The sequence below is a fragment of the Nerophis ophidion genome, linkage group LG15, assembly GCF_033978795.1.
Source record: "Nerophis ophidion isolate RoL-2023_Sa linkage group LG15, RoL_Noph_v1.0, whole genome shotgun sequence".
NCBI lineage: Eukaryota > Metazoa > Chordata > Actinopteri > Syngnathiformes > Syngnathidae > Nerophis > Nerophis ophidion.
In genome coordinates, this window is record NC_084625.1 from 16,266,784 (window position 1) to 16,286,001 (window position 19,218).

Genomic DNA, 19,218 nt, shown 5'->3' on the forward strand with positions numbered 1-19,218 from the left:
CCTGCAGGGCATTTTGTCATCGTCATGTAAAACGTATCTAACTGGACAAAGGAGCAGCTATTTTTATTAATTTTTTTTTTACAGAAAAAGTTAAGAGATGTTTCATATCTTACTGTAATCACATGTGGCTTTGCTTTGCACATGTGGGAAAAGTGTGAAGTAATTAGGATTTAACAAAAACCACGCAGGACTTAAGGGTTGTCAAGGAGAGAGATCTTGGCGAGTATAAGAGCAGGCGTCCGCATTGAAACCCATAGAATGAAGAAGACAATAATACTAAAAATATAAAAAATATTAATAAGAGGCAAGTAGTAGTATAAGTTGTAAAAATGCATGTTTCCCCAAAACAAACATACTTCATATGTCACATAATTCACATCAGTGGCCTGTTTGGATCAGTTTGTAGTGCTACACTGCCATCTAGTGGCCATCTAGGCTGCTACAGTGTGGCTTTACAGTATGTGCTGCATACTGTATAGTTAGAGCAGTGGTTCTCAACCTTTTTTTCAGTGATGTACCCCCTTGAAACATTTTTTTAATTCAAGTACCCCCTAATTAGAGCAAAGCATTTTTGGTTGAAAAAAAAGATATAGGTCAAATACAGCACTATGTCATCAGTTTCGGAATTATATAATTGTACAACAGTGCAAAATATTGCTCATTTGTAGTGGTCTTTCTTGAACTATTTGGAAAAAAAGATATAAAAATAACAAAAAACTTGTTGAAAAATAAACAAGTGATTCAATTATAAATAAAGATGTCTACACATAGAAGTAATCATCAACTTAAAGTGCCCTCTTTGCGGATTGTAATACAGATCCATCTGGATTCACAAACTTAATTCTAAACATTTCTTCACAAAAAAAAGAAATATTTAACATCAATATTTATGGAACATGTCCACAAAAAATCTAGCTGTCACCACTGAATATTGCATTGTTGCATTTCTTTTCAGTTTATGAACTTACATTCATATTTTGTTGAAGTATTATTCAATAAATATATTCATAAATGATTTTTGAATTGTTGCTATTTTTTAATAAATATATTTATAAAGGATTTTTGAATGTTGCCATTTTTAGAATATTTTTAAAAAATCTCACGTACCCCTTGGAATACCTTCAAGTACCCCCATTTGAGAACCACTGAGTTTGAGTATACTGTAAAAAATTAGTTCATGTTTAGCTGTACAAGAAGAAAACAAATGAGAAGGAGAAAGAAAACAATAAGAAAAAAAGAAACCGACACAGGAGGAAGAGGATGGATGGGAAGAAAAAGATGAATAAGATGAAAGAGAAGGAAGAAAAAGGATATGTAGGATAAAAAGAAATGTCCTTGTTATTTTTTCATATCATTTCTTTTGGGTGTTTGGTAGGAACTATTACATGTCTGCTGTGAAATATAAATTGGAATAGCAACTTCTAGAATTATGAAGGAAGCTGATGAATATGTCAGGAGGTTAAAAAGGGAAACAAAGCGCTTAGAAATCAGCTCACATTGCAACTCGCACGGCCTCGAATGGCTTCATTTTCCTCGCAAAGCTTGAAAAAAAAAAACACGCGGCAACGAAACAAATTTACAGACCAAAGTATTGGGACACTCAATCATTTAATTAGAGGCACAGATCTTATTTGTTCATAATTTTGGACACAATGTATGCTTTTCCTCTTCACAAACTATATAGATATATATTTTTTAATTTTCCTGAAGGAAATCTCCTGAAGGAATCAATAAAGTACTATCTATCTATCTAGACGTGTGGCTGGGTGAGTGTGGTGTGGAAGAACAGACCAGGGTTCAACACCCTCATTTCGAAGTTAATGTTTATATTTTATCTGTCTGTGTCAGAATGGTTCTTTACTAGCACTAATGATGCTATTATGCTATTGCCTCTCACGCACCTCCTTTTTTCAGGCTCCCGCCCCCAAGTAAATATTTGTTTGTCTCGAGATAAACGCTATTATGCTACTGTAGGGGTGTAACGGTACACAAAAATTTCGGTTTGGTACGTACCTCGGTTTAGAGATTACAGTTCGGTTCATTTTCGGTACAGTAAGAAAACTACAAAATATAAATTTGTTTGGTTATTTATTTACCAAATTTGTACATACATACATATATATATACATACTGTACATATATATATATACACATACATACATATATATATATACATACATATATATACATACATACATACATATATATACATACATATATATATACATACATACATACATATATACATATATACATACATACATACACATACATACATACATATGTATATATACATATATATATATGTACATACATACATACATGTACACATACATACATACATACATATATACATACATGTACACATACACACATGTACACATACATACATACACACATATATACATACATACATATACACACATATATACATACATACATATACACACATATATACATACATATACACACATATATATACATACATATACACACATACATACATATATATATATATATATATATTATATATATATATATATATATATATATATATACATATATATATATATATATATATATATATATATATACATACACACATACATACATACATATACACACACACAGGGTCCATTGCCAGGGTTAATGTGGTGAACATTTATAAAATAAAAACTAAATAAGATAAGGCTCAGAATGTTTTTTTAACAAAACCTTTCTACATATAAAGGGATTTTTTTGATTAACACTTTTATTAGCCTGGCTAACTTGGCAGTAAGAGGATATATGGGCTCATTGTTCTTCCAGCATAGAAGTGGGTCAAAATCTATTTTTTAATGCAATATGGACTTAAATATGCTGCTATAAAAACATTTGTTATTGCTTTGGCCCTGCCTGACTCGCCGAGGAGAGGCTGCTTGAATGCGGCGGTGACGCTTCAAATGAGTTAGCATGTGTGTGTGTGTGTGTGTGGCCCTTTAATATGTCACAGCATGTAAGGTCAGTGAGTGTGTGGGCGAGCGAGGTGAGGGAGTTTTGATTGATTGATACTTTTATTAGTAGATTGCACAGTACAGTACATATTCCGTACAATTGACCACTAAATGGTAACACCCGAATAAGTTTTTCAACTTGTTTAAGTCAGGGTCCACGTTAATCAATTCATGGTACAAATATATACTATCAACATAATACAGTCATCACACAAGTTAATCATCATAGTATGTACATTGAATTATTTACATTATTTACAATTAGGCAAGTGCGGGAGTGGCTGGTGTTTTGTTGGATTGGCTGTGTGCAAGACCTCAATAAAGCCTTGATTTGCAACTAATAGCCGGACTCTTCATTTACCCTGGAGTCCGGAGCTGTGGAGAATCACTGCCGGGTAGAGTGAAAGGTGTTGCCCCCGAGAATACATCAGCCCTGGAGGAGTGTCTCCCCTGCGCTGCTCGACTACGGTCTGGGAGCCGGAAGCAGGAAAGGTGCAACACATGTTTGACGTGTTGTCAGAAGCAGCTGCTGAACAATATCGGCAAACCTCCGTTCTCAATTGTTGTATCACGCAGCCAAAGTGTTCCCAAACGGGAGATCTTAACGAGGCAGGAGGGTCTTCCAGCTCTGGCTTTTACATGTTGTCCTAGCCCGGCCGCTGCTAGCATGTGTACTCGTTCGGTACACCTCCGAACCGAACACCCGTACCGAAACGGTTCAATACAAATACACGTACCGTTACACCCCTATGCTACTGCCTTTTACGCCCCCTAGGGGACATACATTTTTATCACCACACCCTGAAGGTAATGTTTATATTTTATCTATAACTGTCAAGATATTTCCTTTGCTAAAACTATACATGCTATTCTCTACTGCCTTTCACGCCCCACTTCCACTGACACCTTGTGGTGCCCAATGAGAGCCCACCCCACTATTTAAGGAGCACTGCATTAAAAGGCCTGTTTGGAATGTGCTCAGTTACATTTGAGGGGACAACTTATTTTCACCCCCTCCTCCCAAGTAAATATTGATTTATCAGTTTGTGTTACAACTTACGCCATTGCCTCTCACGCCCCCCTAGACGGAAAAACTGTTTTCATGCTCCCTTGAAGTTAATGTGTCTATTGTATCTGTATGTGTCAATAAAGTTATTTACTAAAACTAAAGATGCTATTACATTACTGCCTCTCACGTTTCACACACTCACTGAAGTTAATGTTTCTATTTTATTTGTATGTTTAAAGACAATTCTTCAGTAAAACTAAATATGATATCACTTTATTGCCCCCCCTTCCATTGACACCTCACACAGGGGTTGCCTGCCCACTATTTGAGAAGCACTGCATTTAACGGGCTATTTGGCAATTCCTCAGTTACATTTTCTTGGGGAAATAATTTGTTCACGCCCCGCCAAAGTAAATATCTATCCGTGTTACAATATACGCTATTATGCTATTATTTTCTCTCATTCCCCCTAGGGGACATACTTTTTTCATGCCCCTCTCCCTGAAGTTAATGTTTATACTTTATCTGTATGTGTCAAAATAGTTCTTTACTGAGACTAAAGATGCTTTAACGCTATTGCCTCTCACGCCCCCCAACCCCCTTTTTTTTCCTGACACCTCATGGTACCAGCCCCACTATTTAAGCAGCCCTGCATTAAATGGGCCATTGTGCAATTCCTCAGTTACATTTTCCTGGGGAAATAATTTGTTCACGCCCGCCAAAGTAAATTTTTATTTATCTGTTTGTGTTATGATATATGCGATTACGCTATTATTGCCTCTCACGCCCCCTAGGGCAGTGGTCCCCAACCACCGGGCCGCAAAGCTTGATTGGTACCGGGCCGCAGAAGAATTGTTATTTTCTTTTTTTTATTAAATCAACATAAAAAACACAAGATGCACTTACAATTAGTGCACGAACCCAAAAAATCTCCCTTTTTCATGACAAAGAAAAAAGAAAAAAAGAAAAAGGCCGTGGGACAAATTATTTTTATGCCTCCCACGAAGTTAATATTTATATTTAATCTAGATGTGTCAAGATAGTTCTTTACTAATGCTAAAGATGCTTTTACACTATTGCCTCTCATGCACCCCCTTTTCCAAACACCTCATGGTACCCGCACCACTAATTAAAAATTACTGCATTAAACGGGCTATTTTGCAATTCCTCTTACCTTTTCTTGGAGAAATGATTTGTTCACGTCCCGCCGAAGTAAATGTTTATTTATCTTTTTGTGTTACGATATACGCTATTGTGCAATTATTGCCTCTCATGCCCCCTAGGGGACAGAATTTTTTTCATCCCGAAGTTAAGGTTTGTATTTTATCTGTATGTGTCGAGATAGTTCTCAACTAAAACTAAAGATGCTTTTACGCTATTGCCTCTCACGCCCCCCCTTTTCCTGAAACCTCATGGTAGCCACCCCACTATTTAAGCAGCCCTGCATTAAACTGGCTGTTTTACAATTCCTCAGTTACATTTTCTTGGGGAAATAATTTGTTCATGCCCGCAAAAGTAAATGTTTATTTATCTTTGTTACGATACACGCTATTATGCCATTATTGCCTCTCATGCCCACTCTCCCCCCGAATTTTATATTTGATTTGTATGTGTTAAAATAGGGGCAGCACGGTGGAACAAGGGATAGTACATGTGCCTCATTATACGGAGGTCCTGAATTCAATCCCGGGCTCGGGATCTTTCTGTGTGGAGTTTGCATGTTCTCTCCCTGACTGCGTGGGTTCCCTCCAAGTACTCCGACTTCAATCAATCAATCAATCAATGTTTATTTATATAGCCCCAAATCACAAATGTCTCAAAGGACTGCACAAATCATTACGACTACAACATCCTCGGAAGAACCCACAAAAGGGCAAGGAAAACTCACACCCAGTGGGCAGGGAGAATTCACATCCAGTGGGACGCCAGTGATAATGCTGACTATGAGAAACCTTGGAGAGGACCTCAGATGTGGGCAACCCCCCCCCCCCCCTCTAGGGGACCGAAAGCAATGGATGTCGAGCGGGTCTAACATGATACTGTGAAAGTTCAATCCATAGTGGCTCCAACACAGCCGCGAGAGTTCAGTTCAAGCGGATCCAAGACAGCAGTGAGAGTCCCGTCCACAGGAAACCATCTCAAGCGGAGGCGGATCGGCAGCGTAGAGATGTCCCCAACCGATACAGGCGAGCGGTCCATCCTGGGTCCCGACGAGCGGTCCATCCTGGGTCTCGACTCTGGACACCCAGTACTTCATCCATGGTCATCGGACCGGACCCCCTCCACAAGGGAGGGGGGGACATAGGAGAAAGAAAAGAAGCGGCAGATCAACTGGTCTAAAAAGGAGGTCTATTTAAAGGCTAGAGTATACAGATGAGTTTTAAGGTGAGACTTAAATGCTTCTACTGAGGTAGCATCTCGAACTGTTACCGGGAGGGCATTCCAGAGTACTGGAGCCCGAACGGAAAACACTCTATAGCCCGCAGACTTTTTTTGGGCTCTAGGAATCACTAATAAGCCGGAGTCTTTTGAACGCAGATTTCTTGCCGGGACATACGGTACAATACAATCGGCAAGATAGGCTGGAGCTAGACTGTGTAGTATTTTATACGTAAGTAGTAAAACCTTAAAGTCACATCTTAAGTGCACAGGAAGCCAGTGCAGGTGAGCCAGTACAGGCGTAATATGATCAAACTTTCTTTCCCCCACCTCCAAAGACATGCACCTGGGGATAGGTTGATTGGCAACACTAAATTGGCACTGGTGTGTGAATGTGATTGTGAACATTGTCTGTTTATCTGTGTTGGCCCTGCGATGAGTACCCCGCCTTCCGCCCGAATGCAGCTGAGATAGGCTCCAGCACGCCCCGCAACCCCGAAAAGGACAAGCGGTAGAAAAACTAAAGATGCCATTATTCCATTGCATCTCCCGCCTCCTTCTCCTGACACCTCACATCGCCCGCAGCCCCACTACTTGAGAAGCCCTGCATTATGAACAAAAGACTGACAGTAAAAAAAAAAAATCTTTCTGCAGTAAAAGCGGAGGAACAACCTCATACTTCTTTCTTTGCCCATGACTTCTCTCTTTATAGTGTGAAAAAGCAGGAGCCATCTGCTGCTATAGCGTTGAAGATAAGGCGACGATCTCTGATAAGAAGGTTTCGCATGATATCGCTGCGTCACAGATAAAGAAAATAATTTTGTTTTCCTTAAATCAACCCCGGAACAATCTAATCTCACAGCCCGTCTCCATTTAGACAGCTGCACCACGCGGCCAATCGGAGGGAGCCAATCCCAAGTCGGCCATTAAAAGTCCAAAACCGCGAAACAAACGTCCCCACGGACGAGCGGGCTGTCAGTGCGTCCGCAAATAGAAAAAGTCCACGAGAGACGACTCATCAAAGCGTCGTCAAGCTTTCAGCGGATGGGAATGGGCACCCCAGGCAGGGAGTGATGGAAAAGGTTGGGTTGGGCCCGCTTGCATCTCGTCTCTTGGAGGACCCAGATGAAAGTGACCATAATTAGAACACACTTCACAGGTAGAGAAACACACACAAGCATTTACACTTCCAAACGAAAAGTGGGCCTAGGGCGGCAACAAAACGAGAAATAACTCATAACGGAAGTGCAAATATGGAAATGTGTCCACTGACAGACGGCGTAGCAAGATGATGACGCAGCAACACAGTCATGTCATGTAAAACATACTTTTTTGCCTGTTGGAACCTGTTTTTGTGTACCGTATTTTTTTGGACTATAAGTCGCAGTTTTTTTCAAAGTTTGGCCAAGGGTGCGACTTATACTCAAGAGCGACTTTGAGACACTAGTGATTTAGGGCTATATAAGTAAACATTGATTGATTGATTGATGTGTGAAATTATTAACACATTACCGTAAAACAAGGGTAGGGAACCTATGGCTCGCGAGCCAGATGTGGCTCTTTTGATGACTGCATCTGGCTCTCGGATAAATAAATGGGTTGTACTTGTATAGCGCTTTTCTACCTTCAAGGTACTCAAAGCGCTTTGACACTACTTCCACATTCACACACACATTCACACACTGATGGAGGGAGCTGCCATGCAAGGCGCTAACCAGCACCTATCAGGAGCAAGGGTGAAGTGTCTTGCTCAGGACACAACGGACATGACGAGGTTGGTACTAGGTGGGGATTGAACCAGGGACGCTGGGGTTGCGCACAGCCACTCTCCCAATGCGCCACGCCGTCCCTAAAAATCTAAAAATCCCAAAAAATCTAAAAATCTGAAAATCTAAAAATCTGAGCTGACATTGCTTAACACGATAAATAATCAATAATTCCACTTGTAATCACAGTGTTAAAAATAACGTTCAAAATATAAAATATTGTCATGCCTTTTTATGTTCAAGAAGTTGGTAAGAAGTCATTTATTTATTATTGGTTAGTGTGGGGCTTGCCCTCCAGGGGGTTCTTCAGACCACCAAGCACTGACATGAGAGCCAGTTTCAGGGTTACAATATTGTTTTATTTTTCAATAAGTCTCTCATTTGCTTTCCAGCAATTGTCTTTTTCTCTTTCGTTTTCGCTCGCGCTCTTGTTTCTAGTCCCAAGCCCGTCTCTCCTCCTGGCTGCTGCTTATAACATAGCGACAGGTGATCAGATAAAAAGGCCCAGGTGGGCTGTCTACGCATCTGTCGCTGAATTTGAGGCCTGTCCTGGCAACACCCTGCTTTGCTGCAGGCCCGCAGGCCACGCCCCCTCCACAGTTAGCTTCAGAATAACAATGTTATTACAAAGAATAAGAGACCTCTCTAGAAATGTTGTTTTTTCTTAAAAATGCACGCGTTGTGTTGTGTTCAGTGTTAAAAAAAATATTATATGGCTCTAACAGAAATACATTTGAAAATATTTGGCTTCTTGGCTCTCTCAGCCAAAAAGGTTCCCGACCCCTGCCGTAAAATACCAAATAATATTATTTAGCTCATTCATGTAAAAGACTAGACGTATAAGATTTCATGGGATTTAGCAATTAGGAGTGACAGATTGTTTGGTAAACGTTTACCATGTTCTATATGTTATAGTTATTTGAATGACTCTTACCATAATATGTTACGTTAACATACCAGGCACCTTCTCCGTTGGTTATTTATGCGTCATGTAACGTACACTTATTCAGCCTGTTGTTCACTATTCTTTATTTATTTTAAATTGCCTTTCAAATGTCTATTCTTGGTGTTGGGTTTTATCAAATAAATTTCCCCCAAAAAATGTGACTTATACTCCAGTGCGATTTATATGTTTCGTTTACTTCTTTATTATGCGTTTTCGGCAGGTGCGACTTATACTCCGGAGCGACTTATACGCCGAAAAATACGGTACAAAATCTATTTACTGCGATAACAATAACGCGACATTTATAAGTAAGGGTGCAAAAAAAACAATTATGATTCCTATTCATCCCGATCCTAAAATCGTTTAATCTTTTTTTAATCTTTTTTTTATATATATATGAGAATTAGATTTTTTTATTTTTTATTTTAATCAGTCCAACAAAATACACAATAACAATACAATTCCAAAACCGGCCCAGCAAAATTCAGAATAGCAATCAACAGAGTAATTGAGAGGACACACAAACATGACACAAAACAATCCAAAAGTAGTCAAACAAAAATGAATAATAACAACAGTATCAATATTAATAAGAATTCAAAAAAAAAAAAAAAAGGAATTCCAACAAAACAGTGACTAAAAATCCCTCATTTACATAATCACAGCCATTTATAAAAAATAAATATAAACATAAAAAAATGAACAATAGTGTCACAGTGGCTTACACTTGCATCGCATTGTTATAAGCTTAACACATTGTGTCCAATATTTTCCACAAAGATAAAATAAGTCATATTTTAGGTTTGTTTAATAATTAAAACAAATTTAAATAATGGACCGACCTCGAATAAGCGGAAGAAGATGGATGGATGGATCCCATATTCCAGTATATGACTAATCATTATCTAAACTAAATGCAGTTTTTTCTATTGACATCACCTCCATAGCTTGTATATAAAAGTCTCAGTATGTGTTGGACTATCAACATCTATCCACTTTCTTAGTATTATCCTTTTTGTTATGATGTATATTGAAAGAAATGCATTTTTACTCTTTGATGCCACATTACTACATTCATGCGGATCACCAAGAATACAAGTTTGCAGTGTCATTGGGATGTTTATATTTAGGAATGTGATAGTTTTTTGTTGTTTTCAACCATAACTCTTTTATTCTCTGACATTTCCACAATAAATGAACAAAAGTTCCCTCAGCTGCCCGACACTTCATACATAACTGCCTATCTACTGCACCAATTGTAAACTGCTAAGAAGATGTAAAATATAATCTATTCAAGATCTTAAATTGACTCAGCTCATTTTGAATGATTTTAAAAAAGGCTTGTTGGCGTTTTTCCAAATATCATTCAATGATACGTCTCTTTCATCTAAAATGTTTAAGCCGATCATCCAATTCCGAACACATGCATCATTTGTATTTCTAGTATGACGTTCATTTATCATTCCATAAAATCTTTTAATTAATTTCTTAATTGTATATTGATTAAAAATGTATCTTCCAGTTCATTCATGGCTATTATAAAGACATACTTTTAGGATATGCATTTCTTTACAGCATGTTATAAAGAGATAAAATAAAAATAAAAATTCTGGGTGTATTATATTGATCAACTAATTCATTGAGCGGTTAAAAGTAGTTTACATGAATAACATGATGAGGTTTAGTAATAACTATCTTTCCATGTTGTCCATTTGACTACATTTTTATTGATACCGATATTAGGATTGTACCGAAGCGGTTGATTCACAGGTTAGATTAAAAAAAAAATGTTTATGCCATCTCAATGCAACTAGAAGAGGCTTTTCTGATTAATAACCTGTTTTGAAAAAGATCCATTATAATTATAATAAATAATACATTGCAAAGATCGGTTTGAACCAATAATCGTATTGAATCGAGTTTGGTCACCCCAGGAATCGGAATCGGATCGAATTGTTGGGTGCCCAAAGATTATCACCATTGATTTTTGGGCATATAAATGATAACAGAAGCATTTCCAAACGTGTTACAAGGGCTACTAATTCAGCTGATAACTAATTGCATCATGTTCTCAAAATTATTATCTGTCTACTTATTAATTCATAATTAATATCTGGTTATTTTATGTTTTAACATGGTTTCATCTACACTTCTGTTAAAATGTAAAAAGTATACTTATTCTTCCGTTTGAAAACTTTACATGATACTACAACTTTGGGTATGGATCCAATACCAAGTAGTTAGAAGGGCAGTATTGGTCATACCAATGCTGATACTTAAAATGCTCAATATATTTAAATGATTCATTTTTAAATCATAATTATAATCAGAGAAAAAAGAGCAATAGCAATATCAACTAAATATTTAAAAAATTTCTTAGTATTGGTTCTGATTTAAATTATTTGGTTCTCGCCTTTAAAGTCATCCTATGTCCACAGACTTATTTCCTTACTTTGTAAACAATAACAACAAAATATTGTTTTCATAGTAAAACATGTTGATTTAAACATCATAGTATAAACCAAATAATGATATTCTACTTGGTATTGCTACTGCCACCATATTTCTCGATATTCCCACCTTTGTTTACATTCAAAAGCTCTAGCTTGCGGTTAGCAGTTAGCTTATGTAAGAAACGTAATTTATTTTCCGCCATGGAGGCAAGGATAGCAGACTTAGAAGTGGCTTTGCAACGCGGGGGGAAGTTAACCACTAGGCAAAATTCTACAGTGCGTTGAGGATGTGTTTGTTTGCTTCTCACGGTCGAATTGGCAAAAACAGAAAGTGTAATCAACATGCATTATCACGATATAATGATCGTATTAAAAACTATCGTTGGCCAAATTTATATCACATACTGTCTATATCACGCAACCCTAATTTGGATCCCTACAAGTGCCAAGAATGTCAATTCTAATGTAGAGCTGGAAAATATATATACATTCAAAATGCATCATAATTGAAACGATGAACAATTGTCCAAATAGCGATTATTTATGAATATTAAAGTAGTACCGACGGTTCTCAAATGCAGAACTAGCACGGAGAAAGAGAGGATAAGCTATGCTCGTCGCAGCCTCAAGCTAGCTTAAATGTGAAGCAGTCAAACAACAAAAGAATAAGTGCTTAGTACACTTAAAAGTCGAACTAGCACCGTGTTACAGCAGAGAGTAACCGACGAAGAAGAGGAAATTATCAAAAAGATTAATAAAACCCACATGGTATGATAATGCTGTCAGCCATAGAAGATGGTAGATACGGCACACATAAAACAATTCTGCCTTGTTCCGAACAAGCCGTTTGAGATTTGTCCCGACTTGTGACATACGCCATCTTGTCACGTCAATGGTGAATGTTTTCCGGCATTCTTTTTATTTTTCATAGCGTGTCCGTAGTCCAAAGAAAAATACATCCATGGTGAGACCCAAGAGCTGAATTGTTCTGTTATCTAAAGCGTTAACTAGCTCAGTCACCACAGCAGAAGCACTGCCTCGGTCCGAGGACAATATACAGAAGGAATTACCCAAAACTACATTTCATCCCATTCTACGGGTTTTGGCAACGGTGAATACAATGAAGCATTAAATCCAATAACAGTAGATATACAACAATTTGTAATTATACGTTAGCCATAAATAGCATCCTCCTGACCATTGATATTAGCAAGTAGGAAATTGGCACGTCATGGGGTATCAAAAAATTTTATTTTCGAATGAATTGCGATTCTTATTTGTAATGACTCTTAATCGATTAAAAATAAACGGGGAATCCATTTTTTTTTTGTTTTTAATCTGTCCTGATACTTAAAGCTTTATGTATTAAAAATGTTAAAAAAGAAAGATAATAAACAATTTTGAGATGCGTTCATATCCTCGGTTCAGAATTTTACCCGTTTACGGGCCAGCTAGAGGGGGCGGGGCATGGTCCAGGTCATTTTCATGGAAAAAAGACCCCAAAACTGCTCCTTTTAAAAGACAAGGCGCTTTAAGGTGGTCTGTTAAGCAAAATCTATGCAAATTGTGGACCAAAGCACCACCATTACAGGTATTGAAGACCACAACGGACTGCTTTAAATTTAGGTTTAGAAAATCATGATAATCCCTTTAAAACTGCATTCCAGTTTTAAATCGGTGTAAAAGGTCAAGTAAAATGTGATTCATACTTAATAATGTTCACCGAGATTTTGTCATTCTGCCGGGTCAGGTTTACGCGCCTTTGGCACAGGAAAGCACTGGCTTTGAAAGCGTAGTGACACCATCAATAAAACACAACACCGCCTTCCTATTGGCGGGAAAAAAATATTTTCATCAAGCAATCACAGCACTCGCAGTAGTTTGGTTGCAGGAAGACATGGAGAGGGTAAGCCAACACTGCCATTAAGTGTCCAAGTGATCTCAAAAGAAAAACAAAGCAGCCGAGTGCCTAGACCAGGAAACACATCGGCTCTCACAATGCACTGTCAATAAATTCATTATTCTGCCCTTGCTACTCTTCCCCCATGTGCAGCTAGACAGATAGTTAACAACATTAAGAAACATAAGCTTCAGAAGTTTTGTTGAGGATTGATGTTCCTTTTGAATTATTTTCATTCCTTTCGTTTACACTTCCGTCTTCATTAAGGTTTGCAAGACTGGCAATATAAACTTCAAGTAAACATTACAAAAGTATAATGTCCATTGTGTATTTTACATAAAATGGTGTTACTATATCCACCCAATAAACTACAGATGTATATGTATATAGAAATTAATCAATCTACATCAAACATTGCACACAAGCTATGCGACTAGTTACAATTACACCTGAGCTTTAACCTGCTACCCAACAATTTCCAACAATTCTTCTCAACAAAAGAGGAATATAATCTTAGAGGAAAATATAGTTGAAAATATTTGTATGCTCGTACAACAATTAAAACCTTTACACATCTGTATGTGGAATTACATTATGAAATGGATTAACAAAAGAAATCAAACAAAGCACCGATATGATTCAGTTTAAGAGACTGTTTAAACTACAAGTGTTCACAAAGTACACAGAACAATAACTATGATTAACATCTTGAACCTTTTTTTTTAGATAAAGATTATTTATGTATTTAATATTTTATGTATTAATATTTTTTTACTTACATGGTATATTATTTATTTATTATTTATTCACTGTTCTGTTACAGGAAACAAGGAAATGGGATAAAATTGCAATGGTATGAACAGGGGTAAGATAAAATAAGCTCAACTTCTTCCTATTCCTTTTCGGACCTGCTGTGCTGAAACAACTGGAAAAATGTAAAGTATGCATGTTCGAAATAAACAAACTGAAACTGAATGTGTGCTTCTATTGCCCTCTACTGGTCAAATTTAGTGCTACATGTATTAAATGAGCTTCGCTCGCCATAGTCACTCTCTGACAAAAATAAAAAAACACGCCCACAAACACGAAAAACATCACAAAGTCCTCAATTTCCACACAACAAACTAAATATCTTCATGCACAATTCTGTACTTACAAAGATTTGACCAAGTTTCATGATGAAGCTTACAGGTGTGGATTTCTACTGTTGTTCAACTTGTTGCTGCTTGTCTCGAACACTGTGTGCGTCACTTGAAAAGGTCCGACAGGAAACAATGACTGGGGCAGAACGTTCATACTTTGTTTTCCAGTCATTGTTAAATGTCCGATTTCCGCAATTTATTTAGATTTTTTTTCCAGAGTTCAATAAATAGTCTTTGTCTACTCACCCTAATGCTGTGGCGTTCAGACACATATGCCCCACTATCGCCCCCTGCGGGGTGGCAGGAGCACCACATACATGAGCTACCTTAGTTTATAAGATTTCATCATGCTTCTTTGGGCAATGTTCAGTGGACCCAATGAAAGCATTGGGCCGCCAGTTGAGTACCACTGACCTAGGCGCTTTAATGCAGTTTAATCCATCATCTTGATCACTCTGATTAAAAATGTTGACACAATCAATCTAATGACTCAACATTTTTGAAAGGTCTCTGGCAAGGTAGTGACAGGCAGCAGAAGCAAACATCAACACAATGTCAAAAAACGTTGTATAAATGTGTTAAGTGCATCATAATATTCGCTTGTTTTATTGCTAATGTATGATTAGTATCAATCCAAAATCTACTAAAACTAATCGTGATGAGATAAAGTATCAACAGCACACCTGTCATTTATCTGATTAACTGATTAGCACGAATATAAACAACAATATCTGCCTTTTTTTTTTTGCTGCAGCTTTTGCAAAAAACTGTAATATTGTACATGGTAATTGGGATTTGATATACAGTATCTCCTTGAATTGCCGGAGGGCATATAGTATGCGCCTGTCATGAAAAACTCGCTTCCCAAAATAATTAGCGCATGCTTAGTATTACCGCCTGGTCAGACTTGTGACGTCACGAGTGACACTTCCCCGGTCATCATTTTCAAAATGGAGGCGGCTGATTTCAATACCGGTAATTTGAAATCGCATAAAGGGAAGAAGATTAAGAGCTATTCAGTAGGATTTAAGCTCCAGGCTTACATCACACTCAAATTGTTACTGCATACCTTTGGTAAGTGCCGGAGTGAGAAGAGGTTTTAAAATAATTAGCGCATGCTTACTTTTACCGCATGCCTTAGGTAAGCGCAGGAGTGAGAAGAGGTTTTAAATTAATTAGCGCCCCAGCGGCAATTCAAGGAAATGCGGTATACTGTATATATTATATAATATTAGAATGTAATATATTAGTATATACTATATACATATATAATATGTAAATACTGCATACATGTTATATTTCTACTATGGTACATTTTTAGTCTACTTTATACCTGCGTTATCCTTTCCATCCTTTGAAACTGAGCTACTGTGTGGAACAATGTCCCTTGTGGATCAATAAAGTTTGTCTAAGTCTATTTATCATGATTTATATATATAAAAAAAGGGAATTATTCTCTTGTGCTACATATTCATATGTAGCACAAAAATAAAGGTAACCTCGTAAACAAAAGCAAAAACAACCATTGCCCCAAAAAGTCCTAGGGAGTCCAATAAATCAATGCCTGAGGTAGGGCTGGGCGATATATCGAGTTTTTAAAATATATCGATATACTTTTAAAACAAGATATGAATTAAGAAAATATCGTAATATCGATATCATTTATTTCACGGTAAACTGACCAAACGCTGCTTATTTGTTGTGTTCCTTGTTCTCCCCCTCCATGGGCACGGATAAGAACAGCCATGATTGGTTGGCTGTTTACTATGATGAGTCAAGATTGGTTAGGGACAGGCCAATCAGAGGCAAGATAGGGTACATGTGTGACAGTCCATTACATCCACGACTGGGAATTAAAAAGTGCCTGCCTGCAAATGTATTTTTTTAACAGAGTTTGATACATTTCGTGTTATTTGGCCGGTTCAGGCCCGCGAAAAGGTTTTATCCGGCCCGCACGATGAGTTTGCTAATTACAAAAATGAGCCGAAATTTTTGAATGAAAGAAACCACTGTTCAAAATGTGTCCACTAGATGTCGCTATAGTAATTCTTTGTATCTTTATAGATGATGCCACATATGTAAAAAAATATATAAATAAACCACATTATGTTAGTGCACCAGTCGAGGAAAATAAGCAAACTACATAATTAACATCCTGTAATTTGAATTTTGATATTACTTTATCTTGATAGATTGAAAATTAACACCAGTGAGTTGACTGATGAACATTATCACATAATTTATTCAGAAAGTATAAATAATGACAAATAAAGATAGAATATTATTAACCGCAACATGTAAGTGTAAAAAAACAACAACAACATTATGAATTGTACATTTTCAGAATGTGCTTGTTCTATTTTTAAACAAAGAAAAAAATCTGAAGTTGTCTTTATTTTTAAGTTATCGTGCCGTGATTTTATACAGTCCAACTCACTTGGGAGTAGATTTTTCTCCATGTGGCCCCCCCATCTTAAATGAGTTTGACACCCCTGACTTTAACAGTTTATTTTCTGTGCTGTTTTGATTGATTGATTAATTGATTGAAACTTTTATTAGTAGATTGCACAGTTCAGTACATATTCCGTACAATTGACCACTAATTGGTAACACCCGGATAAGTTTTTCAACTTGTTTAAGTCGGGGTCCACGTTAATCAATTCATGGTAGTTAATACCCATCGTGACTAACTGTGTTAATAAAAGTGCCACTGACTGGAAAAAAATCGATTGGAATATGAATCGAATCGAACATGTGCGATTCAGAATCGATTCATTTTTAAAAAAGCTTTTTTTTTCTTTTTTTAAATCAATCCAACAGACCACTACACAGCAATACCATAACAATGCAATCCAATTACAAAACCAAACCTGACCCAGCATCACTCAGAACTGCAATAAACAGAGCAATTGAGAGGAGACCAAACCAAACCAAACCAAAAGTAATGAAACAAAAATGAATATTATCGACAACAGTATCAATATTTGTTATAATTTCAGCATAGCAGTGATTAAAAATCCCTCATTGACATTTATAAAAATAAATAAAAAAATAACAATAGTGTTACAGTGCATGCATCTCATAAACTTGACAACACACTGTGTCCAATGTTTTCACAAAGATAAGTCATATTTTTGGGTTGTTTAATAGTTAAGACAAATTTACATTATTGCAATCAGTTGATAAAACATTGTCTTTTACAATTATAAAAGGTTTTTTTTTTATCTAGTACTCTGCTTGCATGTCAGCAGACTGGGGTAGATCCTGCTGAAATCATATGTATTGAATGAATACAGAATCGTTTTGAATCGGAAAAATATCGTTTTTGAATAGAGAATCGAATCGAAAAAAATCAATTTATTGTTGAATCCTGACCCCAAGAATTGATATTGAATCGAATCGTGGGACACCCAAAGATTCGCAGCCCTACCGTTTACACTTCAATTTCACTAAATATCGCTTAAAAATAAACATCTTTGTATGTATACTTTCACCAAAAAAGGTATAAATCGAGTATCGAGCTTATCGAAATATACTTTTTCGTCCATATCGCCCAGCCCTATAGCCAGAGGTGAGGTTTTCTTCATTAACAATAACAACATGAATCATGAATTTAGGCAGATTTGACAAATGCCCGATACCGATACCACCCTAAAGAAACTAAATCAACATTTGGACCGATCCGCTCACCCCAAAATTAAAAGCTCCAAATTCAAAAGTGTGGGGGTTTTCTACCATCAAAAGTACAACAAAGCATAGTTCATGTACTGTGGGATCCGACGTGATTACATGATTGGTATCAGGTGCGGTGTGAAGACAATAATGTCGACCTACCTTCCCTCCTTTGGAACATCTCCGGTAGGCGTTGGTCGCTCCCGCGGTTTGATTCATGCCAACAACTTCAAAGTTGTCACTCGGAAACAAAAAGTCGCCGACGGCCACAAAAATGTCCCGTGTTGAACGACAAGAAGTTGTATGTTTCGGAGAGAAAGGTGGTGTCGCACTGTCGACGTCCTCCGACTGAGTGAAAGCCGCGCGCCTTCACGTCGAGTGAGTCAGTAGGGATGTGACGTTCACGAACAAGTTGAGTCTTTTGAACGGCTCTTTTTTAAAATAAAAAAAAGGCTGAACGATGAGAACCGATTGACAGTTGTTTGTGAGCCGTTTTTTTATAAACATGCATATTTAGCATCGGCAATTGCCCATTCTGCGCATGCGTGCCACCCGATTTACTAGAAAATCAGTGTTAAAAGAAAAGCTGCATATTAAACAAAACGAAATTGAGTGAGACTATGGCTCTGGCTCTGCTCTTTATATATATATATATATATATATATATATATATATATATATATATATATATATATATATATATATATATATATATATATATATATATGCGATGAGGTGGCGACTTGTCCAGGGTGTACCCTGCCTTCCGCCCGATTGTAGCTGAGATAGGCGCCAGCGCCCCCCGCGACCCCGAAAGGGAATAAGCGGTAGAAAATGGATGGATGAATGGATATATTTATTTATTTATTTATTTATTTATTATTAATTTTGTATTATATTTTAGTTACTTTGATTTTACAACCCCCTGGCGCTATTTTATTTTGTGCTGTTTTTTACA

The 19,218-nt window shown here is 37.0% G+C and overlaps 1 protein-coding gene across 2 annotated transcripts in view; it reads right to left on the reverse strand.

Annotated features, from left to right (window-relative positions):
- Positions 1–18,667, reverse strand: part of LOC133569305 (dipeptidyl aminopeptidase-like protein 6) — a 468,141-nt gene extending 449,474 nt beyond the window's left edge. For both annotated transcript variants that reach the window (XM_061921539.1, XM_061921536.1), the window contains exon 1: positions 18,423–18,667. In XM_061921539.1, coding sequence (XP_061777523.1) covers positions 18,423–18,441 — 19 coding nt within the window. In that variant the 5' untranslated portion in view covers positions 18,442–18,667. The remainder of the gene's footprint in view (positions 1–18,422) is intronic.
- Between the last annotated feature and the right edge of the window lie 551 nt (positions 18,668–19,218).